Source organism: Aotus nancymaae, unplaced genomic scaffold (assembly GCF_030222135.1).
Source record: "Aotus nancymaae isolate 86718 unplaced genomic scaffold, 86718_ANA_hifiasm-v0.15.2.pri h1tg000008l, whole genome shotgun sequence".
NCBI classification, from domain to species: Eukaryota; Metazoa; Chordata; class Mammalia; order Primates; family Aotidae; genus Aotus; species Aotus nancymaae.
The window spans coordinates 26,368,545-26,396,021 of NW_026988419.1; the positions used below are offsets into that span (position 1 = coordinate 26,368,545).

The 27,477-nt window shown below is 37.7% G+C and overlaps 1 protein-coding gene across 1 annotated transcript; it reads right to left on the reverse strand.

The window, feature by feature from the left end:
• On the reverse strand, positions 1 to 27,150 carry CPO (carboxypeptidase O). The gene is made up of 9 exons (XM_021667668.2): positions 27,074 to 27,150; positions 17,365 to 17,461; positions 12,932 to 13,033; positions 10,426 to 10,530; positions 9,413 to 9,523; positions 8,220 to 8,310; positions 6,871 to 7,073; positions 1,172 to 1,256; positions 1 to 334 (listed from the first exon to the last, which is right to left on the reverse strand). Exons 1-9 carry the CDS (start codon positions 27,139 to 27,141, stop codon positions 72 to 74), a joined length of 1,125 nt encoding a protein of 374 aa, XP_021523343.1. The 5' UTR covers positions 27,142 to 27,150; the 3' UTR covers positions 1 to 71.
• Positions 27,151 to 27,477: the final 327 nt, after the last annotated feature.

The following is a 27,477-nucleotide window of genomic DNA, read 5'->3' on the forward strand; positions in this document are numbered from 1 at the left end:
ACAACCATAGCACATGGTTCCTCCAGCCATACCCATGCCACTGGGGTTGAGCAGGCCTGGGCATAAGGCACTTAGAGAAGAGACATGCAGGACATCAGCAGGCCCAGCAGGACCGTGGCAGGCATCACCCTTCCACCACTGTCCGAGGGCCAGTGTTTTGCATACACATCATCCAGGACTGACAGCACAGCCTCCATGGTCTCATCACAGGTGGGCTGGATCTGATCTTCCGGCAGAACAAACCCATATGTTCCCGTGTCCCTCAGCTCAAACGTGTATGAGAAGGGGATCCCAATGTCTCGGGCCCAGTCTCTTGAAGACCCTGATGAGGAATCTACAGGTGAAAACATGAAGGCAGAAGGTAGAGTCGTACTTTGAAAAAACAGATTTCTATATCCATTCCAAGAACTAAAGTTTCACTTAGTAAAATAAAGAAACTCTTTAGATCAGGGTCTCAGAAATAGCTGTCTTCTCTTTCTCCTTGCTTGTAAGCCCTGTAGGGTGGGAACCACATCTTATTCAGTATCTCTGTCCCCCATCATACCTGGCACTGTGTCTGGCACATAGGGAGATTTGGCTAAAGTTTCTCGGCTGAGTCAATGACTTGGCAACCTAATATTGCCTGGAAAGAGTGAAGTGAGTCATATAAAGAAAAAAAACAGAAACAAAATGACCCACAGGAAAAATATTGTACAAGTATTATTTAGAGTGGGGCTCATGAAGGGTGGAGAAGGTAGAGGTTGGGGTTGGGAGAAACAGTACACTCTCCTTTCAACTAAACTCTTGCCTTTAGATTTTTTTCTCCAGGGCTTTCTTAGCCTTATGGGTCCTCTGGGAACTGAATGGACTGACCAAAGGTCAGCGGACAATGTCCTTCCTGTTAACTCCTGTGCCTTCTAGCTTGCCAGTTCTTTTTAACTGAAGCCAGGGGAAGTTCTGGTCTTAGCCAGCACATTAATTCTTTTCCTTTTAGTTCATACCTTATCCCTAGAGAGTATAACTCTGGATTTGTACAGACTCCCTTTTATCCTTGGTCATTTTGATTTGTACAACTCCCTGTTGATCCCAGGAACTCTTGTGTGTGTTCCTCTCCTGCCTATCTCACCATCCAAAGTCTACTGACTTCTTTTGTGCCTTAGATACTATTGAAAAGGCAAAAAAAGATACTTACATAAAATATCTGCACTTGATCCAACTCTATAATTGGTTCCATACTTTGCTTTCAATGCATTTGCTGCCTTCTGTCCAACTTGAATCTGTAGGTGGGAAATGCAGAGACAGATATCTGGTGTTTAAAATAAATCCAACAATCCAAGCTTTTGCTATTTCGTCCAGATTCATCTCCAGAGTTTTCGGGCCACTTTTCCAACTTCCCATTGGACGTCTACACCTAGGTAGCCTGCTGGTACCTCAGATCTAACACACTCAAATCCAATTTCACCATCTCTCCCACTAATAAGGCTGCTTTGACTTTCATATTTCTGGGTTTGCCTGCTCTTCCAAACACACATGTAGAATTCTGCAGACATCGCTGATATTCCTTCTCTAAAACAGTTGCCAAGTTGCATTTCCAGTGCCATCATTCTATGTCACACTCATTATCTCTGAACTGGTCTGTTGCATCTTCTAACAGATTTCCCTTTCTCTCACCAATCCTTCTTCCAAGTGATCCCACCTGGCTTCCAGATGAAATTTTGCAGTGTACAGCTACATTCATGATCCCCTGGAAAAGTCTTCAATAACCCCTGGTTGCTCACTGAACTAAGTACAAACTTCTCAGCCTAGATTTTGAGATCCTCTCTAATATGACTCTAACCCACCTTCCCAACACCGTATTTTGTCATCCACTCTAGATGATAGTCAAAAACTCTTTTTTCCACCATTCCTCAGCCTTGCCCCACATTCCTCAGCCTCTATCTTTCCTCAGGATATTTAATCCACATGGGATCCTTACCTCTTATGCCTGCCTGTTGAAATTCTGCCCAGCCTCAAATGACTTTTTCAAGTGCCAACTTCTTCAAGAGGCCTTACCTGATTCCTCCAACTGAATTCTATCTCTCCCCACTTTGAATCCTTATAGCCCTTTTTTCATACCTCTCTCTGATCCCCCCTCTTCCTTTTCATTATAGTGTTTGATCCTTATCTCTCATAGAATTTCAGAGCTGGAAGTCATACCCATCCCTACACCTACCACCACTTCACTTCTGCAGCCCCTTTCCTGAGATCAGAGTCACTAACTGAGGCCCAAGTCTGGCTGGGCTTATTGACCTTCTGATGCATCTCACCTTGGTTTGCCGACAGACCCTCTAGGTGTTCCCCAGCCTAGACATGTGTATTCTACCCATCGGATGGTATATCCCACTGTTTCCCCTCACAGTCTCCTTCTCTGCCTGCACTGTGATCCACCATAGTTTTGCCCCTCAGGGCTGCCTGACTGCGCTCCAGATGCACCAGCTCCCCGGATGCCTGACTAGGGACGGGATAGGTCTTGTTTTAGATTCTGTCTCTTTCTCCCAGCTCTGTATTGTCCAGCTGAACCCTGAGATGTTGCAGAGTAGTGCTTGTGTGGAGAGGGAACTGGCCCAGTGAAATTCAAAAGGAAGAATATTTCTGTTGGTAATAAGGCAATGGCAGTAAAGAGGTTGGGGGGATCATACTGGACAGTGTGGGCAGCATTCTTAAGGCACTTGGGGCTTTCTGTGTATGACTAAGATCAAAGAAAAAACACTCAGTGAAACACTTGCAAGCTGCTTGCCTTCTCTCCACTCACTACTGAGCATTCCATCTTTGGCCATTCACCTTCTCCTCCCTCACTTCCTAAAAAGGGATTCTGTGTCTGCCTTAGTTCCTGGGTTTGTGTTATCCAGAATTGGGATAATGGGTAGGAGAGGCTAAAAAAGCTGGTTTAATCGTTTACACTGGGAAGAGTCACAAGAGTGGTCTGCTGGAGAAATTCTGGTAAGGAAACGGGAGTGAGGGGTGGGCAGGATTCAGGGTAGCAACGGTATGTGATGAAGTTGAGAGAAGGGGCCTGGGAAAAGTGTTGGGATTTACCAACTCCCTCCCTTCTGAAGTTCTTTAAGGTCTCTAGCAGAGCTATGAATTGCTTTTAATTATTTTAATTCTCGTGTGTGTCTGTGTATGTTTTAAACAGAACTCCATGCTAACTGGTCCATGTGGGGCCTTACCTTTCATTTGGAATAGGTGCATCAGACCCACACTACACTTGCTATCCAAATGGTTCCATGCGTTTTTTTTTTTCCTTTCCTGCAGCTCACGCTATACAACAATTTTTTTTTTCTCATTGTCAGTCATCATTTATTTTATCTGATATCATTCCCTTCCCTCAAATCCTGGCTGTGGGGTAGGAAACAGTCTTCCCAGTTTATCCGTCTTTGTTGATAAAAGAACTTTTGAGTTCTATTTCAATAATTCCATGAGCAATTACTATGGAGAAGCAGACAGGAGTAAGAAATAGATATGAGAGGCATTCAGTTGTGATCCTCAGCTTAGCGATTTGGGCCTTCCTGAGAAGATAAAATGGAAATTCCCTAGACTTCTGAATTCAACTTCTGTCTCTGGAGGTGGAGCTCCTGATTGAACTCTCTCCTTCTGATACTATATTGCAAGGCTATAATAGAGCCAGTTTCTCTGCTGCCCTTTTTTCTCAGCTTATGGGTACTTCTTAATAAAAATAATAAAAACTCCTTTGCCAATAGTACATAATATACATTTCTAAAAACCTCTGGCCTGCTTAACAACAACTTCTCTGGGCCCAGAGAATTTCTTGTAAGCATATCTTCACAGGCAGGCACACACAATGGTTGAATAAAGCCCTGGCCTAGTGGAGGTGGGGGCAACGGAGCTTGGGATGGAGTACAGAGGTTGATACAAAGAGAGCTCAAATGGAAAGAATGTAAGCATGTAAAACATTAGAATTCTTATAGCTATTCTAATTTCCAGAGCAGTTTAGAAAGAGGCTATATATAGTATGTTTCTTCTACATAGTGATTGCCAAGCTGTCTATCATGTAGTATAATATTTACCATGATTTCTATAAACTTTTGGTTTTGTAAATAATAGAGATTAATTACTAGTCTCTGCTGCTTGTAAATAGTACTAGAGATGGAAATCTCCTTAGAGCAGTTGGCTTGATTCTGTGTCTTTGTGTACTCTATCAAAGCTTGCCCCCAAGAACCTGAAAACACTGCTAAGTAGCTTCAATAAGGTAGACACGTGGTGGTAAAATATTCACACTGTCTTTCTACTGAGCAGGCTGGGAGATGACTGCTTATGTGAACCCTTTGGCACCTGGACTGTAAGAGATACAGAATTGAAGCCATCTTTCTCAATTTGATTTACTGGTTTCTGCATATAGTGCCATGGAGTTGCCAGTTATTCCCTTCCTAGAGTCACTGTCCAGCAGTGGCGGGGCCATTGCCTCAGGCCCTTCCTGTTGTCTTGTTCCTTCTAGCCTCTGGCCACACAGCACAGGGCTCTAACCAGACAGCCTATCCGCAGCACAAGACCCTCTAACCTTTTATTACAAACTTTGCAAAATGGTCACGTAGTATCTGTTTTCCTGAACTAATTAGAGAATGAAGTACCCAAGAAAAATACTGGAATATACTAGCCTCGTTTTTCTGTTGGTGGAAGACCTCTTTCCATCAAAGATCTCTAATTACCTGTCTTCGGAGATTCATTTGTGTTTTTCACAGATTCCTTTAAGCAGAAAGTAGGAATCTAAAACAAATATCCCCGAAACTGGGGAAAAGGAGCATTCTGAGCTTCTTGACTGAAATGTCTGTTTCTGTAGATTTCTTTATTGAAGAAATAGAACTTCCAGGGCTCACAAATGAGAAGGAAATAGTGCATAGTTGACTGGGAATCTAGCTGATGATAGCTCCTAGAAGTTGCACACCCTTTCTGAGCAGAGAGAGGCAGTATGAGATAGTGGAATGATGAATGTGGCCTCTGGAGTCCAAAGGCATGAGTTCCAACCTGGGCCCAACCACTTTCTACCCATAGAGTTCTGAAGATAAAGTTAACTCAGGTTTCCATTTCTACACTCCAAAGTGAATGTAATATATTATCATGAGGGTCAAATGAGATAACAGCTGCAAATCTCTTTGTAAATTGTAAAGATCAAGGCAGATGTTAGTTATTTCCACATGTTACAAAATGATCATGTAATACATGTGTTCCTGGACAAAGAAAAGAAAAAATAATTTCAAGAAAGATCCTTGGGTATTATTGGATATTTTTGACTGTTGGGAGACCCTCTGCTGGGGGCTCCCTCCAACAGAGATCTATAGTGGTTTTTCTTTTAGTGTTCAGGCCTTGTATCTTGTGGGTCATGCTCCAGAGGGAGATGTGCAGGAGGTGTAACCTAACCAAGAGGTCCTCAGGGCTCTGTGATATTAAGAAAAGAGCAAGCTTAGCCCACTCCTTCTCAGCATTTGCATATAAAGAGGAGCCTGTTTTTTTGTTTTGTTTTTTAAAAGATAAACAGAAAATAACAAGTGTTGGCAAGAATGTGGAGATATCCTTATGTACTGTTGGTGGGAGTATCAAGTGGTGCAGCCTCTATGGAAAACAGTATGGTGGTTCCCCAAAAAATTAAAAATAGAATTGCCATGTGACCAGCAATTACAAGCAGAGTCTTAAGAGAGATTTGCATACCCATATTCATAGCAGCATTGTCATAATAGCCAAAAGTGAAAGTAACCCAAGTGTCCATTGACAGATAAGTGGATGGGATGAACAAAATGTAGTATATACACGTGACGGAATATTATTTGGCCTTAGAAAGGAAGAAAATTCAGACACATTCTACAACATGGGGAAACTTAAGGATAATATGCTTAATGAAAGCAAGTCATAAAAAGACAAATACTGCATGATTTCCTTATATGAGGTATCTAGAGTAGTCAAATTCATAGAAACAAAAAGTAGAGTGGTGGTTGCGAGGGACTCATGTAGGAGGAAATGGAAAGTTGTTTAATGGGCATAATTTCAATTTATGCAAGATGAAGAAGTTCCGCTGATTGGCTGCATAACAATATGAATATACTTAACACTACTGAACTGTATACTTTAAAAATGGTTAAGATAGTAGATTTTGTTTGCTACAATTAAAAATGGGAAAAATTAAAAATAAACGGAAAGCAAATATTACAATTTGCAATTCTAAATTTACCCTCTCTGACTTGTGTCTGTTGTCCTCTGGTTCACAAAAGGGCAAAGAGCCCAGTCCTTCTCAGTAATTCTGCCCAACAGTGCATGTGTAAACACAGCTTCAGAGAAGGACCTGGATAAGACAGAATACAGTTTCCCTGCTCCAGTTTGCATTTCGCTGGCACTTCCCCTTGCAAATAATCCTAGGCAAATACTGAAGGAAGAGTTTAGAAGAAAATAGAGCATTGTGTTTAGCAGAGAAGAGAGCAGATATTATTTAGCTGTGTTATTTTAAATATGCCATATTCCACTAACAGCTGGCAAGTTCTTGAAAGCACGGTTCAAAAGCTGTAATTGCTGAATGAAGCTTCAAGAGAATTTACAGAAATGAAAGTGCATTCCTGCAGATTATTAACATAATCATCTCATTTATATTATAGATGAATACCTAAGATGTCTCCCAACTTGACACTTTATGAAACAGGTAGTTAATTAATGTAGGTAAAGCAGCATTTAACCTGAAGCCTTCCCAGCAGGCGTCTGGCAAGGTGCAAAAGCAGGAAAAAGAATGTAAGGATAAGCAGAGAGAACAAAAGGGCAGCTGGAGCCAAAATCTTAGAAATGAAAATCAGAAAAAAGGAAGGCAGAGGTCTTGCTGAGATTTTTCTGGAGGACTTGGTGCTGTGGACTCACCATTTCTGGGTGGTTACTTGATTTATTTTTGGTGTAGCCATAAGGTGTGAGAATTAACTGCCCATAAGAGTGGATGGTCAGGAAGCACAAAATATCATCCTTCTTGCTCTCTACAAAACTAGCGACAGCTTTAGTCTCTGGTTCAGACAATGGCCCTGTCCCACAGAATGTTTCATCTTGGCAGTTTCTAGATGCGCCAATACCTAGAATATGAAAGAAACCACAAAGAAGTCTTCATGATCTCAGTTTGGAAATGACCAAGGGCAAGGAATCATCCAGACTCAGGGCATCTGTGAGTAGAATCCGCGCTTCCCCTTGGTTGTCTGGGTTAGTCCTGGCTAAGTTACTCAACTTGGATAGGTGCTGAAGGATTACCTTTCTAGAAGGAACTCAGAATGGCAGAAGGGGTAACATTAGGATTTAGAAGCAAACTCCATGCTTCCATGGCCAGGGAAAGAGGATGAAAAATCAAATGGCATTTTAGTAGTCTTTTACTTAAACCTGTGGTGGGCCCTGAAACAAATGTCTGGAAAGCAGTTCTTGGATTCCTAGGTAAGGTTCTGACATAGTCTGTTTGATTTAAGTCTCTCCTTCATGTCTTACTAGCTTGAGTCTCATTAGAGCTATTTGGCAAGGACATAAGTAGTCTGTAATCCTCATGAAGAATAATAAGAATGATCAGTTGAGCACCTCTTACCTTCTGGGTACTGTGCCCAATACTTCCTATGTAGCATCCCATTTAATCCCCGCAACAACGTACTGATAAGGTAGGGTTACTGTGACCCACATTTTACATAAAAGAAAACTAAAGCAAAGAGATGAAGCAATTTTTCAAGACCACACAGCTGCCAAGTCTCAATTTTAACCCTTCCCATCTGGTTAATGGCAACGTTCTCAGCCATTCCTCCCTATTTGCTTCCAATTCACTGGGCATACTGAGATTTGGAAAGATGAAAATGCCATAAGGAGAGAAAAATGTTTGCTTTGTTTACTGCCTACCCCCTGCTATGAAATCATCTTCAAGGATAAGTCTCTGATATTTCTTTTCTTTATGATAATTCATATATTTAAAAACAAAGGGATGGATCTGAAATATATTCACACTGGTCTAGCTCTACTGTGTTCTTGTATAGCCAGTCTCACTTGAAGAGAGTCCTGTACTTGAATGTTGATACCTCTTACTATGTAGATAATATTATCTTGTTAGAGGGAATAAAACTCATCAGGAAGCCCAGAAAGTTGGACCAGATTAGGTGTTTATTTTTGAAAATTATATGTTAGTAAGTCACCTCTTTTCTTACTTCTAAGCTTTATTTATTTGTTCATAATTCATCTAAGCATGTACTTACTACACCAAGATGCATTGAAATTTCGATTGAGATCCGTCCCAAAACATGTGCCATTATTATGGGGTGAACGGGATTTCCTCCAAAGACGATCCTGTAGCAGAGGAAAATAGGGATGTTGCTGTTCTAAGATTTCATAAATCCCAGTGTTAGTGATGATAGGTGGTCCTTGAACATGAAAAGTGTTTCCTAGGATGATCTGGAAGAAGGTCCCTTCAACATTAGGCAGCTTGTGTGTGTAATTTTTAGTCTTGCAGATGAGATAGCAGCCCCCAATAATAGGAACATCTGAACAACCCAAAGTATGCATACATGTAAACAATTAAATTGGAGGAAGTAGTTTGGCCTTTTCTTCATGAGCAGATTAGCAGTGCCTGTGGACGTGATCTGCTTACTCAGGGAATGTTTGTTTTGGAGTCATTTTTTACATCCAAGTGATACAGGATGAAAAGGAAATAGCTTGACAGATGGAAAAAGGCTGTTCCAGGTGTGTCAGAGATGGTCTCTGCACATTTCTGGAAGCTGAAGACTGATGAATGGAGATGCGAATAAAGACAAGTGTCATCAGAGAAGCTCAGATGGAGGACTCGATTCACACACCAGGCCAGAAAGGCTGTTCCAGAGAAAGGGGCCCCTGAGTTCCTTAGGGGAGCAATGGGTAAGGAGAGGCAATGAATACTCTCTAGAAATAGGGGCTTTTATTTGAGGAGTGATAAATCTTTAGGAACATTTTAAAGAGACAGTTGTCTGGCGCATAAAAAGCCTTTATGTGATGTTTGCCCTTGTGTGAATGATTGCATTAAAAAATGTAGACTGGTTTGTATTTACACATTATTCATTCCCTTCAGGCTTCTAGAACTGATTTGACATGGATGCAAGTTGGTATGTGAATTTTTATCAATATACTCCTAATTGGGTGGCAGGCAAACATTAAGAAGATGGAAGAGGAGAGTAAAAAACAAAGAAAAAGCCTATAATGGACTTCAACTCTAAAAAGGCTTTAGGCTTCCTCAGGCCCAAATTTAATGAAGATGGTTTGATTAAAAATGTTAAGCTGATTTTTATCCCAAATAGGGCTCCTTTCTTTACGTAGGTGAAAAATATTTTTAGACCTGGAATGGCTAACATTGGAAAAATTAACCTGAATTGAGCTTTAGTTCATGAACGCATCCCAAGACCAAACCTGGTGTACTCACAGTTGTCCAAGTATAGATATAACCATCTATGTTAAGAACTGGAAGGATATAGAAGTCCAGGTTTCTAAGGAACTTGTGTATTCTTGAGTTGTCTTTGTAGTTTTGTAGAATCTGGGAATTTAAGAGAGAAACACTTATAATTATTTTGAGAAGGGATCTTTTCTCTCTTAATTTTCTACCAATTTCAACTTAATTATAAGAGGTGACTGCACATCACACCTCCACCCTCCAGCCACCAAGCCCTCCTAGTTGTCTTATTACGGTAGTTGTTCCCAAACTTTGTCATGCATCAGAATCACCTCGGACTTGTTAAGACACAGATTGCTGACCTCTACCCTCCCTTATCCCCATTCACCTCCTGCTCTCCTTGTCTTCGGGTGTTTCTAATTCACTATGTTTGAAATGGAGCCTAAGACTGTATTTCTAGTAAGTTTGCAGTTGGTATTGATGCTGTTGATCTGGGGACAACACTCTGAGAACTACTTTCTATGGGTTTCTCTGTGTTTGGGTTTCTGAAAAGACTGGCCAAGAAAGTATTCTATATTACTTTTAAAAGTTTCTTATTCTCTCAAGGGAGGAGTGTAAGTAATACACAGAAATTCACAGTGCTGGGTATTTTCCATATGCTAAATCTCTTAATCCACACTACAGACCCATGAAGTACTTATTTCATACTCTTTTTATAGGTGAAAAACTAGAAAATTTGCCAAATACTATCAGAAAGAGGCACAGCCAGGATTCAAACTCATCTCTGACTCTGTAGACGTTTCGTCTTCCACATTTAGATATGTTTACCCTCCAATAAAAATTATCGTGGATGCAAAAGAGATCAGAATATTAATTCAGTTTTCAATGAAGTTTCTCATTAATTTTATCTCACTTGAGGTTAAGGATTAGCACAATAAAGAGTTGCATCACTAACATGTGAAAGAAGTGTGGTTTGTAAGTAGCCAAGAAGTGACAGATATTTTATGGGGGTGATTTACCAGTATGAGGAAGCTAAAGACACTTACTTCTTTGACAAACCATTGGCAAAAAGCAGGGGCAATCCATTCTCTGGCATGAATTCCACAGTCCATCCAAATGATCTTTTTGGGATTACCAGATGATTGGCTGATCTGGAGAAGACATCCATGCCCCAATACCAAACAACTGCTTATTATTGTAAGCCACTGTGCAAAGTCATCAGATTTTTTATTCCCCTACAGGTCCCTTTTTTACTCCACTCAATGGTTTCAAGAGGGAGGCAAGGATGCTAATGAGACACCCATCAATATGATTCTTTCCTCCGTCACTCTTGTTCTGCTGCCAGTTACCTTGATGGTTGTTCTCAGGACCACGCACTGACTCCCCATGGTACCCACCCAAAGAATGATCTTCTTTATACCTTAAATTATTCCCTAACTGTAGATAACAGCATAACCCCTAATCCACAAGCTAAGAGGCTAAATATGTATAAACCTTATAAAACCTTTGCACTTAGGGTTCACTTAGAGTGGTGAAGTGTGTAAGAGATAATATTCAAGAATCATAGGTGTTTAAAAATGAATCCCAATCTCTACTCAGAATTTTTGAAATTTCGAATGGATTCAAATACACAAACTCCCCTTCCCCTCAGAGACTCCCTGATTCCCTGCCAGCCCGATCTTCTTTCCTTCTCCCCATTTGCTATTCTTGTATATCAGTGCAGCCTCACTGAGATTCCCCTGTTTCAGAGTGGTGGGTGGGTGGGAATTAATCTGCTAATTGTGGATTATCTTTGGTGGAGAAGAGGCTGTTAACACTCCCATGCTTGGAACAGTCACATCTGTTTTGGATTTGTAAATAGCCTAGACCAGGGCTATTTGTTGAAAACCACTGGGAGCTGGGCAGATGAAGGCTCTCTTCCTCGCTATGAGAAACTTACAAATTGAGATAAATACACGGCTGGATCTATCATATTCAAGGAATTTTCTCTTTTAGGCCTCATCAATTTTTCAGACTGTCAGGACAATTCCTAATCCACCTCTTACCTTAATGTTCTCTTATAATTAGCCTTTTTATGAGTACATGTATGCTAGTTGCATGTTTATCTTTATCGACTCTTTATTATGTGCACATTCTATTTTGTATAGTATGTCCCAGGCAGAGGATATTTAGGTATCTTTTTGGCTGCTTTAGTGTAGACTTGGATGGCCTATAGAAATTCAGGTAGGCAGGTGCCCCATGCTTAATATATCAACCAGTTGCTCACATAATCCCTGGTAAATCCTATTTCAGAGCCAATATTGTTTTTGGTGATGTAGTTAACTCTCAAATTTAGGGCTGTGCTTTGTAAATTAACATACCTACACTAAGTAATAAGAGCTAAGTAATGCTGGTTCTTAATGCCGTAGTACTTTAGTAGTGGCTCTTCAAGAGTGGTCCTGGACCAGTGGTATCAGCATCACCTAGGAACTTGTTAGAAATGCACTGTGGTATCGCTACTCAACTTTTTGGCTATGATTAAGTGTAACAATGCCCTGTGGTTCTGAAACTTGAGTGTGTATCAGAATTGCCTAGAAGAAGATTTGTTAAAACAGATTGTTGGGCTCCAGCCTCCGAGTTTCTGATTCAGTAGACCTTTGCAGGGACCTGAGAATGTGTATTTCTAACGAGCCCTCCGGTGATGCTGCTGCTGATTTAAGTACTGCCCTTTGAAAACCATAGGTTTGGTGCAGAGATTGTCAACTCTGGCTACACACTAGGATCACCTAGAGAGTGTTCAAAGTGTGTCCTGTCCCATCCTGACACAATTGGGTCAAAATGTCTAACCAAATTAGGTAGGGTCTAGGCATAAGGATTATTGGAAGCTCCCAGGTGACTTTACTGTGCAGCCAGAATTGAAAATCACTAGTCTAGAACCAGGACCCCAGAGGTACTTCCTGTCCCTGTGGAAAAATGGCGTTTTGGTCCCAAATACTTTTGGTCATGTTGTATGCAAAAGGGTAGGAGACCCTGGAGACCTGGTTATATCCCCTTGGCTACGCTGACATCTGGCTGCATGGCCTTTCACGAGTCACCTCACTTCTCTAGATCTTTGTTCCCTTAACCGTAAAAGGAAGAAACTAAAAATGAAGGTTATCTGTGATTTTTAAACATTTTTGTTTTTTTAAAAGAACACTTTAAAATTTAGAAATATAAACAAAATAACAACTTAAAATACAGATGAAAAGTGAACTGGCTCTGGTTGAACCATGAGTGGACATTGTCCACTTCTGGGCCCTGCTGTTTTTCAGCCCTACCCCCTTAGTCCCACCCAATTCTCCCAGTTTGCAGCCATCTCAATTCTCTTCACTCCTGAACTTGATTTCACCCAGATGATTAAGGCAAGAGCATCTATGAGTTTTGAACTTTAACAATCCAGGTTGGGGTGCAAAAACCAAAGTCATTTTTCATGGCCTCTTTTCCATAATTCTGATTAGAGTCCCTAAATGGTAAACACATATCCTCAGATTGGATAATTGTCCCAGTAAGGTAATTGTCAGCCTTCTCACTCACCTTCAAATAATACATGGGATAGGTCTCATAGGTTACTCCTAGGAAATGCTGTGTCACCACTTCCTTGTACTTCTCACTGATATCTCTCATCCACTGATAGATCTGAAACAGCCAGGGAGGACTGTTGCTATCAATAGGAAGATTGTTTGCATGCCTCTGATTAAGATAACTGCTTCTTTCACTGACACATTGAACTCTGTTATCTTTGCTCTAGATTGCAACAGCTGTGTGGTAAAAGAAACAGAAAACAAAACCTCCCGCCTTTCCTTTTCTTTAACAATCTACTCTGTCACCAAGTTTTAGGATCTAACATTGCACTTTACAAATAAGTTATTAAGAATTAACAGTTTGAATAAACTTCCAATAACACTTCAGAAACATTGTAAACAGTACATCCTTCAATTGACCACCAGCCTTAGCTTTCATGTGGGACACAATCATGCCAGAAATTTCAGGTTAGGCTTATTTTGTGAGGTTTTCTTTCATCTTAACGGATCCCAGTGATATCTTTTGCTGATGTCCACGTGATGTGGTTTGGCTGTGTCCCTACCCAAATCTCATCTTGAAATCTATAATTGCCACATATCATGGGAGGGACCCTGTGGGAGGTAATTGAATCATGGGGGTGGGTTTTCCCTGTGCTGTTCTCATGATAGTGAATAAGTCTCAGAAGATCTGATGGATTTAGAAGGTACTTCCACCAACCCTCTTCACTCTGTACTTCTTGCTGCTGTCATGTGAAGAAGGACTTGTTTTTTTCTCCTTCTGCCATGATTGTAAGTTTCCTGAGGCCTCCTCAGCCCTGCTGAACTGTGAATCAATGAAATCTCTTTCCTTTATCAATTACCCAGTCTTGGGTATGTCTTCAAAGCATTGTAAAAATGGACTAATACAGTAAATTGGTACCAGTAGAGTAGGGTGCTTCTATAAGGATACCTGAAAATGTGGATGTGACTTTGGAACTAGGTAACAGGCAGAGGTTGGAACAGTTTGGAGGGCTCAGTAGAAGACAGAAAAATGTGGGAAAGTTTGGAACTTCCTAGAGACTTGTTGAATGACTGACCAAAATACTGACAGTGATATGAACAATAAAGTCCAGGTTGTAGTGGTCTCAGATGAAGATCGGGAACTTGCTGGGAACTGAAGCAAAGGTGACTCTTGTTTTGCCTTAGCAACAAGACTGGAGGCATTTTGACCCTGCCCTAGAGATCTGTGGAAATTTGAACTTGAGAGAGATGATTTAGGGTATCTGGAGGAGGAAATTTCTAAGCAGCAAAGTGTTCAAGAGGTGACAGAGTATAAAAGTTTGGAAAATTTGCAGCCTGACAATGCCATAGAAAAGAAAAACCCATTTTCTAGGGAGAAATTCAAGCCTGTTGCAGAAATTTGCATAAGTAATGAGGTGCCAAATGTTAATCACCAAGTCAAGGGAGGAAATGTCTCCAGGACATGTGCCAGAGACCTTCACAGCAGCCCCTCCCATCACAGGCCTGGAGGTGTAGGAGAAAAAACTGGTTTCATGGGCCTGGTTCAGGGACCCCCTGCTCTGTGCAGCATAGGGACTTGGTGCTGTATGTCCCAGCTGCTCCAGCCATTGCTAAAAGGGGCTGAGGTACAGCTCAGGCCATGGCTTCAGAGAGTGAAAGGCCCAAGCCTTGGCAGCTTCCATATGATGTTTAGCCTACAGGTGCACAGAAGTCAAGAACTGAGGTTTGGGAACCTCCACCTAGATTTCAGAGGTTGTATGGAAATGCCTGGATGTCCAGGCAGAAGTATGCTGCAAGGGCAAAGCCCTCATGGAGAACCTCTGCTAGGGCAGTACAGAAGGGAAATGTGGGGTTGGAACCCCCACACAGAGTCCCACTGGGGCACGCCTAGTAGAACTATGAGAAGAAGGTCACCATCCTTTAGACCCCAGAATAGTAGATCCACTGACAGCTTGCACCATACACCTGGAAAAGCTGCAGACACTCAATGCCAGCCAATGAAAGCAGCCAGGAGTGGGGCTGTACCTTGCAAAGCTACAGGAGCAGAACTGTCCAAGGTTATAGGAGCCCACCTTTTGCATCAGCATGACCTGGATGTGAGACATGGAGTCAAAGGAGATTATTTTGGAGCTTTAAGATTTAATATCTGCCCTATTGGATTTCAAACTTGCATGGAGCCTATGGCCTCTTTGTTTTGGTCAATTTCTTCCATTTGGAATGGGTGTATTTACCCAATACCTCTATCCCCATTGTATCTAGGAAGTAACTAATTTGCCTTTGATTTTACAGGCTCATGGGGAAAGGGATTTGCCTTGTCTCACATGAGACTCTGGACTATGGGCTTTTGCGTTAATGCTGAAATGAATGAAGACTTTGGGGGACTGTTGGGAAGGCATGATTGATTTTGAAATGTGATGTCATGAGATTTGGGAAGGGCCAGCAGCAGAATATATGGTTTGATTGTGTCCCCCCAAAAAACTCTTCTTGAATTGTAGTTTCCATAATCACCGTATGTCATGGGAGGAACGTGGTGGGAGGTAATTAAATCATGGGGTGGGGAGCAAGTTTTCCTGTGCTGTTCTCATGATAGTGAATAAGTCTCAGGAGAGCTGATGGTTTTATAAAGGGCAGTTCTCTTGCACACAGTCTCTTGCCTGCTGCCATGTAAGACATACCTTTGCTCCTCCTTCACCTTCTACCATGATTGTGAGGCCTCCCCAGCCATGTGGAACTGTGAGTCCATTAAACCTCTTTCCTTTATAAATTACCCAGTCTTGGGTATGTCCTTTTAGCAGCGTGAGAACAGACTAATACACCATGGTTCCAATATTAGAGAACACCTGAGTATGGCCTTCTCACAACATGCCAACAGAAGTCTCTGTATCAAGTCCTAAGTTTATTGTTTTGATTCAACTGAATAGACCTGAATAGCTGCTGATTTAATTACAAGTCTTATGTTGTGCTTAGAAAAAGTCTTATACCTTGGACTAGAAGTCCATAACTTGGGGTTCTGTAACAGTGAATGCAATAAGAAAATTCACAAACATAAGACATATTCAGACAATCATCAGCGTTTCACACCTCTTACAATCAATTTCTATATAGTTGATGTCTCTAATAACAACCAAGAGTTATAGTAAATAATAGTTAATTGAGGGATAACAAATACCCTATTTGAAAATTTTTATATCTCAGTTGACATTTATTTTAGCATGGGATAGATATAGATAAAATGTATTATAACAGTAATAATACTTAAGTGAGGGTATTTTCATTTCAGTCTATTTACTGAAAAGTGTAACAGCTAACCGCATGGGTACTTGTATCTGTGAAGGGACTAGGTCAAATGCAGATGCCTTAAGTATTGAGAGAGCTACAAATAGCAGCCAGTAGCAGCAACAAATATTCTTTATGTATTGCTTGTGCAGTACATGGTAGTATTATTTATTTCATTTACTCTCACAACAATGCTACAAGATAGATACTACTATTCCTATTTCACAGATGAGGAAGCTGAAGATTAAAAAGTTTAAGTGTCTTTGTGAAAGTCAAACTGCCAGCAAGTGGTCAAGCCAGGTGTGAATGCATCTCTAATACCAGGTCATAAAGTGTCCATTGGCCATACTCGACCTTTTCAAAATTGTAGAACTTTCAGTACTTTGGAGTGATTTCTGCACAAGAAAGTGTACATCTTTTCTTGTACTTGTTGAAAAAAATTCTGGAAAATATGAATATATTCCCAAATGCTGAGAGAATAAATTGGTAAAGGCCATGTGAAGGGCAAATTGCACATTTATATAAAAATGTAGACGTGCATAATCTTTGACCCAGCAATTCTATTTTTAGAAATTTATACTGCAAAAAAGATTTGCATGATGTTACATACGTATACACATACACATATGTACACAAGTAGAAGCTAATTTTTTACTGTATCCAATTTTGGAAACCACCAAACTTATCTTAATAGCAATACAAATATTTCTTTAAAAAAAAAAGTTTTTCCCTCTTAAGAACTGCTGCATGTGTCTCATAAATCTTACAAGAAATACGTTTTCACCTACATATGATTCAATCAGAAGGCTTCTCCACCTCACACCCATATAAACAGCAATGCTGCCTGGCTTAAGCTTTCTAAGAACTTGACAAACAAAAATAAAAGTAAATTCTGGTTCATGTTCACAGCAGCAAAACTGGCTCATTGGGATGTTCTTGTCCATTTTCTTTTTGTTATTAGTTTTTCAACATTTCATATCACCAGCTTTTACAGCTTCAATGGTGGGGGTGAGGACATATTCAGGAATCCCTTGAACTCAATGTACTGGCAGATCTTAACACCACATTTTCAGCCTGTCCAATGCATGGATATTAATAGTGAACCATTCTTTGCCCATCCTAAAGTAGATTGTGACAACCACCAATCTCCCCCCACGGGTCCTTCCTCACCTCTCCCATGGGGTGATATTTGTTATAGGAATACGTCTCCAGGCTCCGTGGACTCACTGACTTGTCCACAATCTCTTGTCTGTGTTGTGCTAAGGATCTACAAAGGGAAGAAAGTAAGATGAAAAGCAGTGATGAAACTGGGATATCCTGAGGGTTGGAGGGTTGATGAAAAAGGTAGTAGAATCAGTGTGCACAGGATTTGGAGGACAAAGGCCTGTGTTGGCGTCTTTGGCTGTCTGACTTACTAACTGTGAGAACTTGGGCATCCATTGAGCCACTCTGAGATGAAGTTTCTTTATTTGTAGAGTGAGGACAATTATTCCAACCTTGCAGGGAGGCTAAGATAATTCAATAAAATATTGTAGATAATAATACTTCTAAGTTTGTAAATGAAATAACAACTAAGATTTATCGAAGTGAAATTTATGAGACATGCACTGTTCTAAGCAATTTAAATCTCATTTACTTCTCTCTAAAACTCTGAGATAGGCACTCTTATTATCTCCATTTCAGAGATAAAGAAACTGAATCACAGGGAAAGTATTATTAGGGATTTAAATCCTGACTGAAATCTGACTGAAGACCCTGGAATATCAGCTACTGTACTGCATATAATGGCGGGAACTAATTTTTTTTTTTTTTGCAATGGCTTATCTTTTTATGCAGTGGTTTATCTTTTTAAAAATAAACTTTATTATTTAGAGCACTTTTAGGTTCACATAAAAATTAAGCAGAAAATGCAGGTAATTCCCATATATCCACTATTCTCACACATGCAAAATCTTCCCCACTGTAGACATCCCACACCACAGTGGTACATGGGTTAGAATCAATGAACTTACTTTGACACATTGTTATCACCCAAAGTCCATTGTTTATATTAGGGCTCATTCTTTGCACATTCAATGGATTCTGACAAATGTTTGATGACACATATTTACCATTATAGTGAAATACTAAATAGCTTGTTTTGTTTTGTTTTTGAAACAAGGTCTCACTTTGTCGCCCAAGCTGGACTGCAATAGCATGATCATAGCTCACTGCAGCCTTGGACTCTGGGCTCAGAATACCCTCCTATCAGTCTCTCAAGTAATTGGCACTACAGCTGCAAGCCACTACACTCAGCTATTTTTAATTTTTGTAGAGACAAGGCTAATTTTTGTTGCTCAGGCTGGTCTCAAACTCCTGGCCTCAAGCAGTCCTCCTGCCTCAGGCTCCCAAAGTGCTGGGATTATAAATGTGAGTCACTGAGCCAGGCCCAAAATTATTTTAAAGTCTTAGAAATCCTCTATATTTTTCCAATTTATCCCTCCCTTTCCCTAACCCCTGGCAACTACTGCTCTGTTTACTTCTCCATAGTTTTGCCTTTTCAGAATGTAACAGTTGGAATCATAAAGTGTGCAGCCTTTTCAGATTAGCTTCTTTCACTGAGTAATATGCATTTAAGTTTCTTCCATGTTTTGTCATGGGTTAGTAAGCTAATTTATTTATTAGTGCTGTATAATATTACTTTGTTTGGATATAACACAGTTTATTTATCCATATGTATCTACTGAAGAACATCTTGGTTGCTCCCAAGATATGGCAATTATGAATAAAGCTGCTATAAACATCCTTGTACAGGTTTTTGGGTTGACATGTTTTCAATTAATTTGGATAAATACTAAAGAGTGCAATAGTTGGATCATATGGTAAGAGTTTGTTTTATAAGAAATTGCCAAATTGTCTTCCAAAGTGGCTATACCATTTTGAATTCCCACCAGCGACAAATGAGAGTTCCTGTTGCTCCACATCCTTGTCAGCATTTAGTGTTCTGAGTGTTTTGGATTTAGGCCATTCTACTAGGTGTGTAGTGTTACCTCATTGTTGTTTTAATTAGCAATTCCTTAATGACATATGATGTAGACTATCTGTTTTATGTTTACTTGCTATCTTTGTATTTTCATTGGTGCGGTGTCTGTTCAAGTCTTTTGCCATTTTTTAAATCAAGTTATTCATTTTCTTGTTGTTGAGTTTTAAGAATTATTTATATATTTTGGATAACAAGCCTTTAAGAGATGTGTGCTTTGCCAATATACTCTGTCAGTTTGTGGCTTGTCTTCTTGTTTCTTGACATCGCCTTTGGCAGAGTAGAAGTTTCCAATTTTAATGAAGTCTAGCTTATCAATTCTTACTTTCATGGGTTGTGCCATGTGTGTTGTATCTAAAAAGTCATCACCATACCCAAAGTCATTTAGGGTTCTCTTATGTTATCTTCTAGAGTTTTATAGTTTTGCATTTTATATTCAGGTCAATGACATTTTTTGAGTTAATATTTGTGAATGTGCAATGTCTCTGTCTAGATTCACTTATTTTGCATTTGGATGTCTAGTTGTTCCAGCACTATTTGCTGAAAAGACTATTTAGTTCCTTTATCAAAGATCTTTTGACTATATTTATGTAGATATATTTATGGAATCCCTGTTTTCTCCTTTTGCTTTGTTTATTTTGTTGCCAATAGCACCTGTCTTGATTACTGTAGCTTTATATTAAGTCTTGAGGTTGGGTACTGTCAGTCCTTTGACTTTGTTCTTCTCTTTCAGTATTGAGTTGAATATTTTGGGTCTTTCACTTTGCCATAAAAACTTTAGAATCAGTTTGTCAATAACCACTAAATAACTTGCTATGAAGTTGGGAAGAACTGACACCTTAACAATATTGAGTCTTCCTGTCTATGAACATAGATGTTCCATTTATTTAGTTGTTCTTTGATCTCTTTCATTCGAGTATTTTAGTTTTCCCCATGTGGATCTTGTACAAATTTTGCTAGATTTATACCTAAGTATTTTATTTTGAGGAGTGCTAATGAAAATACCAACTTGTTTTTAATTTCATATTTTACTTGTCCATTGCTGTTACATAGGAAATCAATTGACTTTCTAATATAAACTTTGTATCCTGCAACTTTGCTATAATTGCTTTTACCAGGAGATTTTTTTTTTGTTATTGATTCTTTCTGATTTCTACATTGACAATCATGTCATCTTCAAAGACAGTTTTGTTTCTTCCCAATCTGTATACCTTTATTTTCTTTTCTTGTCTTATTACATTAGCTAGAACTTTCAGTACAATATTCAAAAAGAGTGGTGAGAGGGAACATCCTTGCCTTAACCTTAGGAGGAACACTTCTAGTTTCTCATCATTAAGTGTAATGTTAACTGTAGATTTTTTGGAGAAGCTGTTTATTAAGTTGAGGAAGTTCCCTACCACCTTTTTAATAAAAAATGGGTGTTAGATTTTGTCAAATGCTTTTCCTACATCTATTTATATAATCATATTATGTTTCTTCTTTAGCCTGTGGGTAGGATGGATAGTATTAATTGATTTTTTAATGTTGAACCAGCGTTGCATATCTGGAACAAATTCCACTTGATTGTGGTGTCTAATTCTTTTTATACGTTGCTGGATTTGATTTGCTAGTATTTTATTAAGGATTTTTCTATCTGTGTTCGTGAGAGATACTGGTCTGTAACTTTCTTCTCTTTTAATTCTTTATTAAGATAATACTGATCTCATAAAATAGGAAGTATTCTCTCTGCCTCTATTTCTAGAAGAGATTACAGAGAATTGGTATAATTTCTTCCTTAAATGTTTGGCAGAATTCACCAGTGAACCTATCTTGGCTTGGTGCTTTCTGTTTTAGAAGATGATTTACTATCCATTCAACTTTTTAATAGATATGCGCTCATTCCAAATGTCTATTTATGGTTTATTTTTTAACAAACAGCTTACTAAAGCTACTCAGTGTCTCCTCTTTACCAGATATTGTGCTCACACCTAAGAGAAACATTCATGCACAGTATATAATTTTATTCTCACTACAACTCTGTAAATTGTTATTCTCCATATGATACAAATGAGGAAACTGAGACCAAGAGAAATTAAGTAATTTGCAAAGAGTCACAGAGCTAGTAAGTCACACAACTAATATTCTATCTCTAAGCTGCACAAATATTTGTTGAATGTCTTAGTTTCCTAGTTTAAATGCTGTATGTAAGCAAGAAATGGGGTTATATTTTTATTGTGAGAGCATATTAAGTGGTAATTCATTTACCCAGCAAATATGTACAGAATGACTACTATGTTAATGGCATTGGAGTATGAACTTTTGGAGCTGCTGGTGTACAAATTTTTGTATAGTGATTCTGAATTGCAATGAAATGTGTTAGAGATCTAATTAGCTAATATTTCTATGACTTTTATCTATTCTACATTTTCTTGAGTATTCAAAAGATGCTCAGAATAGTATTGTATCTTCTCTAAGTTTTTATTTCTTTATTTGTAAGATGGGAATAATAATAGTACCTTCCCAAAGAATTTTTTTGAGGATCGAATAAGCTAATCTGTGTTTAACAATGAGCACAATTTCTGTCACAGAGTCAATTCCTAGTAAGTATTAAAATACAATTCAAAACAAAACAAAAGCCCTATTTAGCTGCATAGTATTAAAAATAAAAATTGTACAAAGAATAATTTAGCCATTCAACTAGTATTATCCACAAACAATGCCAAACTACAAAATGTTTTGATAGGATTAATTAAAACTCACGTTCCAGTCATATCTATGTAAGCCCTAATTTTATTTTTTTTCTAGTTCACTTAGCATCATGTACCACATTAAGCTGCTCCAATGGAAATCAATTTCTCCACACAATTCCACTTTAAACTTAGAGTTACATTTATTATTGTTAATTGTTAGTAATATTAATAATAATTTGAACCTAACAGAAGTTCTTTGTCCTCAAAATTATAAGTGTTTTTATTACATTGTTGAATGAAATTTGCTCTGTTAGCTTGTCCAAATGAAAAGACAATCTCAATGTCTTCATGAGATAGGATTGTCTAAATAATTGGTTAAAACAATAAAAATGAATTTTAGAAGAAGATGTTATTTACATTATAATAGTTGAGGAATGATTTCCTTTTTCATGTTATTCACAAATCTATTTCTAATATTTACCATTCATTTGATTTTTTAATAAACAAAGATGCATCAAAGTGAGAAATTTTAATATAAAAATATATACTGGTACAAGCAATATGTTGAGGCAGATTGCTTTACAAAAGATGATCATTTCATAAAGAAAACACATGTATTTTCTATTGTAGTTAAAATTCATAAAAATTCATTTTTAACATACATTTCAGGAGCACATCTCATATCTCTACAAAGTAATCAGCAAATATATATATTTTATAATAACAATAGTTAACCCTTACTGAGCACTGTATGCTACACAATGGTCAAAGCACTTTATATTACTATCTTATTTAATTCACTCAACAACCCAATGTGTATACACTCTTACTACTTTATGCAAAAGTACTAATAGTAGTAATTGAAAAGCAGGTTTTTTTCTTGCAGAATTTAAAATCTACTTAAGACAATAAGACATAAACACATGGACAGCAAAATAACTTAGCCATTAAATAACAAAGCAGGAGGTGTGATAAGCTAGTGCCTGATTAACTACCAATTAAATGGCGCACAAAGTGTATTAAAGTCAGGATAGGGAGAATTCCAAATTCAAGCATAGCCAATAATAACAACCAATATTTTACTAGCAATTGTGTATGCTAGGAACTGCTCTAAAAACTTGGTATCTATATCATGTCTGTCTATCTGTTTATCATCTATCTATTCTCATTTAATTTTAACAATAATTCTTAAGGTAAATACTATTATCCCATTTTTTTTTTCTGAAGACTTTGTTACATAGGTTTAACTATTCTTTTATTACACCCTAGAAAATAAAGATGAAGTATTAAGCAGTTTATTTTTAGGGACTAAAAAATTATCCAAATTGTCTACCTCTGTTTGAGACTTTAGAGAATAAAAGTGAGTACTATAAAGTCACTAGAAAATCATTTTCATACTTCCTCAGAATGGGAAGAGGAGAGGGAATGATGCAAATGAAGAGGATATTCTTTTAACTCCCCCCAACCCCCTACTCCCTGTCTCTTATTCCTAATACTGGCTATTTGGCCCATCCTGTCCTGCCAGGAAATAAGATCATTGACGATGCTTCCCCAGCAGTGTTGAGAACAAGGATGCTGGCTGCTCTTCCTTTCTTCACATAGTTTAGCAAATGTTTGGGTTTTTCCTTATCACAGTTATCTACTCAGTGGTATAGGAAAGCAAATATACTAAAAAGCGGGGTTTGCACCTAGTGAATTCCTGTTTCAATTGGGCTGGGATTCCCTGGCAATGCCATAGCACTGAAGGGAATAAAGTAAGTAAAGATAACCTAACACCCTCTTGTTAGTGTCTTACTCTTGGCTAATGTCTACAAAATGTGAGTCTGTTACTTCCTAAAAGTGTTGACCAACTGGGTCCATTTCATATGCAAAAAAGTGAATGGTCTGGAATTTAAGTGAAAGCCCCTGATATTAAAAGTGTGCATCACTTGTAGATAAAACTAAAACACATTACTTAAACCTCAGAAACTAATACTTTGTTCAAATGAATACTTAAACCATATACTTAGAAAAGGCTATTCTCTGTTTCTAGGCAATTTCTTAGGTGATGCATAATACATGTAGAGAGGGGAGGAAAAAGCTGGCTAATCTCCCAAATTATCACCAGTCTTATCTCACTGATCAAATGAAAAGATTATTGTACTTTGTGTATTCTTTTTGAACAGGAATTCATAAAATGTTTAATAGAGAAAATGATCCTTTGGGGTACATTATTAATAAAGTCTGCAGATCAAAGATGATGGTCTGAGAGTATTTTGACTGGAATGTATAAAGAGGCAAAAAAAAAAATCCTAATGAATATTGAGTCAAATTTTGTATTTTAAATACTTGGTGAAGAAATCGTTACATGAATATTTCATGATAGTTCTGTATTTTCAAACTTTATTTTTCTGCTTACAAAATTAACATATGTCTAACATGAAAAATTTAGAAAGTATGGAGAGTCAAAAAAGGAGGAAAAAAATAGAATAGAGAAGAAAGAATTATCAATAAATCCACCTCCCTGCATTAACTACTACTGATATTTCGGCATGTCCTATTTTTCTTAAATGCAGGGCAGATTATATCTATATGTAATTTTGTATTTGTTTCTTTGTATTCTATATTCTACCAAAGACATTTCCTCTAACCAATGAAAACTCCTTAATGGTTACACACTATTTGACAGTAAGTATATGTTACATAGTATCATTTATTTAAATAGTTTCTTCTATGCTGGATATTATGTCCCTTTTTGTTTTTATACCATCGTAAATAATTCGAGAAATAATAGCTTTTTGTATAAATCTTTGTTCTCATTTTCTATCGTTTCCTTGAGCTATGTTCCAGAAAGAAGAATTAGTAGATCAAAGAGGATGAATATTTTCAAGCCATTCGAATGATATTGCTATCATTCCCACAGGATTATACAGAGTTACACTTTTTTAGGGTGTATGCAATGTATAATATGTCAGAGACCACCTTCCTAAATGCTCAAGAGAAATATTACAAAGCTTGTAATCTTTATTAATTTTAGATTCTCTAGACTATTATCATACATAGTGAATAAAGATTATCAAAAATTGCAGCTAACATATGTTTTGAGTTGGTGAGAGTTACATAAACATGAACATATTTTATATCAATAACTAGTAATTAAAATAAAAACAGCCAATAAAGACAAGCATGGTCAAGTGACATGAGGAACCATCCAATGGAAGCCGCTAGTAGAGTCCCACTGCCTGAGTCCCACTACCTGAGCCTAGTCACTTCCATTATTTAACCTGGGCTTAGAATCTAATTTTTTAAATAAAAGTTTTATATCACATTCATTGTACAATATTTGCAAAATGAATAACAGTTGAGGGAAGGGAAAAAATATCATCAACCAGAGATAACAATTAACCATTTTAGTACATATTTTAATTTTATTTTTCGAAGTACTCTATTACATTTATATATTGCCTCCTTCTTTTAGCCTAAAACATACATTTCCTACACTATTAGAACATTTTATGCTTATTTTTCTATTGTATGAATAATATTCCATTGTCTTATATCACACATCAGCATTTACATAACCAAATATAGACATTTGTTTCCAAATATTAGAATATATATAGTATAAATAAAGCTGCATCCCAGAGCTGCATAGAACTCTTTCAGACTTTAGTTTATTTTCTCAGTGTAGATGTCCAGAGGCAGGGACACTAGGCCAAAAGATTTATGTTTTAAGGCTCTTGATATTTTTAAGGAGCCTAATTTTTTTCATGTTTTCCCCGTAGAATATGTAAGAGTCTTTGTTTCCAATTTATGGGTGAAGAATTTCAGAAAGGAAAATAAATGTACTATCTATAAGAAACCAAGTAAACTAATGGAAAAAAATGAGAAAGAAATAGTCAAACAAGTTTTTGATATTACAGAGATCTTGGACTCTGCACATATCTGAAATTGAACTGTCTATAAAGATAAGGAACAAGCTGAGGTCACACAATTATTGTGGGACAAAAATTGGAGTGGGTTTCTATGTTATGTGAGAGCAAGTTCATTGCAAGATTTCTTTTAACCATGAAGCAAAAGAGGAAATACCAATTAAAACCACATATACTTCATGAGACATGCCAAATGAGCAAAATAATGAGTTACGTATGAACAAGGGAAAAACACAACTTTATATGGAAACTACACACACACACACACACACACACACAGAGAGAGAGAGAGAGAGAGAGAGATTTCAATACAATGTATTCAATGTATTTAGAGGACTTACAATTCATGAAGAATAGGGAGAGATCACAAAAATGGGCAAATTACATTAATGTGCAATTTGTAAAATAATAAAATGAGTAATAAGCAAGACAAAATATTTACTCTTATTGTACATCAACAAAATACAAAGGAAGTCAACAGTGGGTATTTTTTACTTGTCAATTTGCCAAACACTTAAAAAGTGCTTTCATACACTGTTGCTGGAAGTGTAATCTGACACAGTCTTTCTAGAGGGTAACTGGGCAATATATAGCAAGATCCTGACGTTTTTCTCAGCCACTGACCCAGTAATTCCACTTCTTAGAGAAATAATCAAAGATTTGCAAAAAAAAAAAAAAAAAAAAAAAAATATGTAGCTGGTTGCTCATCACAGCATTATTTATAAAAATGAAAGAGCAGGAATTGACTGAGTGATAGAATATTATTAGTGATTTCAACTATGTTTTAAATAAATTGTTAATGCCATAGGAAAATTTCTGTAATACAATTTGACTGAAATATTTTAGAAATAGTACTGCATACATAATTAGCTAGCTATCTGAAAATATTAATAGTATATCTAGGTGAAATTATTTGGTCATTTTAACATTTTTCTTAATAATTAGGATAATGTGATTCACCAATTGAGAAACTATGAAAATGAGGGATATATAATTTTTATTATAATTTTCTTTTTCCAATCACACAGCATGACATGTCTATTGGTATATGTCATGCATTGTGTTAGGAAATGTTTGATATATTTATTCATTTATTAAAGGATTATTAGAGGATTATTATTATTCAATGATAAATTTCAGTGGTCTTTATTATTCTCATCTCATGGTGGTATATATGAATATCAAGGAAGGAGAAGCCAGCTGCATTGATCCCGAAAAAAGCATTCAATTTAGACAATCTGAATCATAATAATCAGTCCCTCTTCCCACTTTACACTCACCTATCATATCCCAGCCCTCCAGGAACCAGCATTCCCAAAAGGTAAAGTGTTTCAAGCAGAGGCTTCATTCTTCTACAGAGTAAGTTGTTAGAAAATTCTAGGTCTCTCTGGCAGTGGATCAAGTATCCTTAAGAACGAATCATCAAGACTGTGGCTCCCACAATCAAGATGAGATAAGTCAGTTAGATGTCTCAGCAGAAAGAGACTCGAGCAACTGCTTTATTAACTCCATCATGTCCTCAAACACCTTTTTCAATGGGGGAAATGCTGTACCATTTAATATTTCATTTCTTCTCTAAAATCAAATTTTCAGGAGCTCTCAACTCCCTCAGATCCGGAAATAAATTTCCTCCTGTGTAAAATCACCTTGGAGTATTTCTAGGAATCCCCATCACTTGTACTCA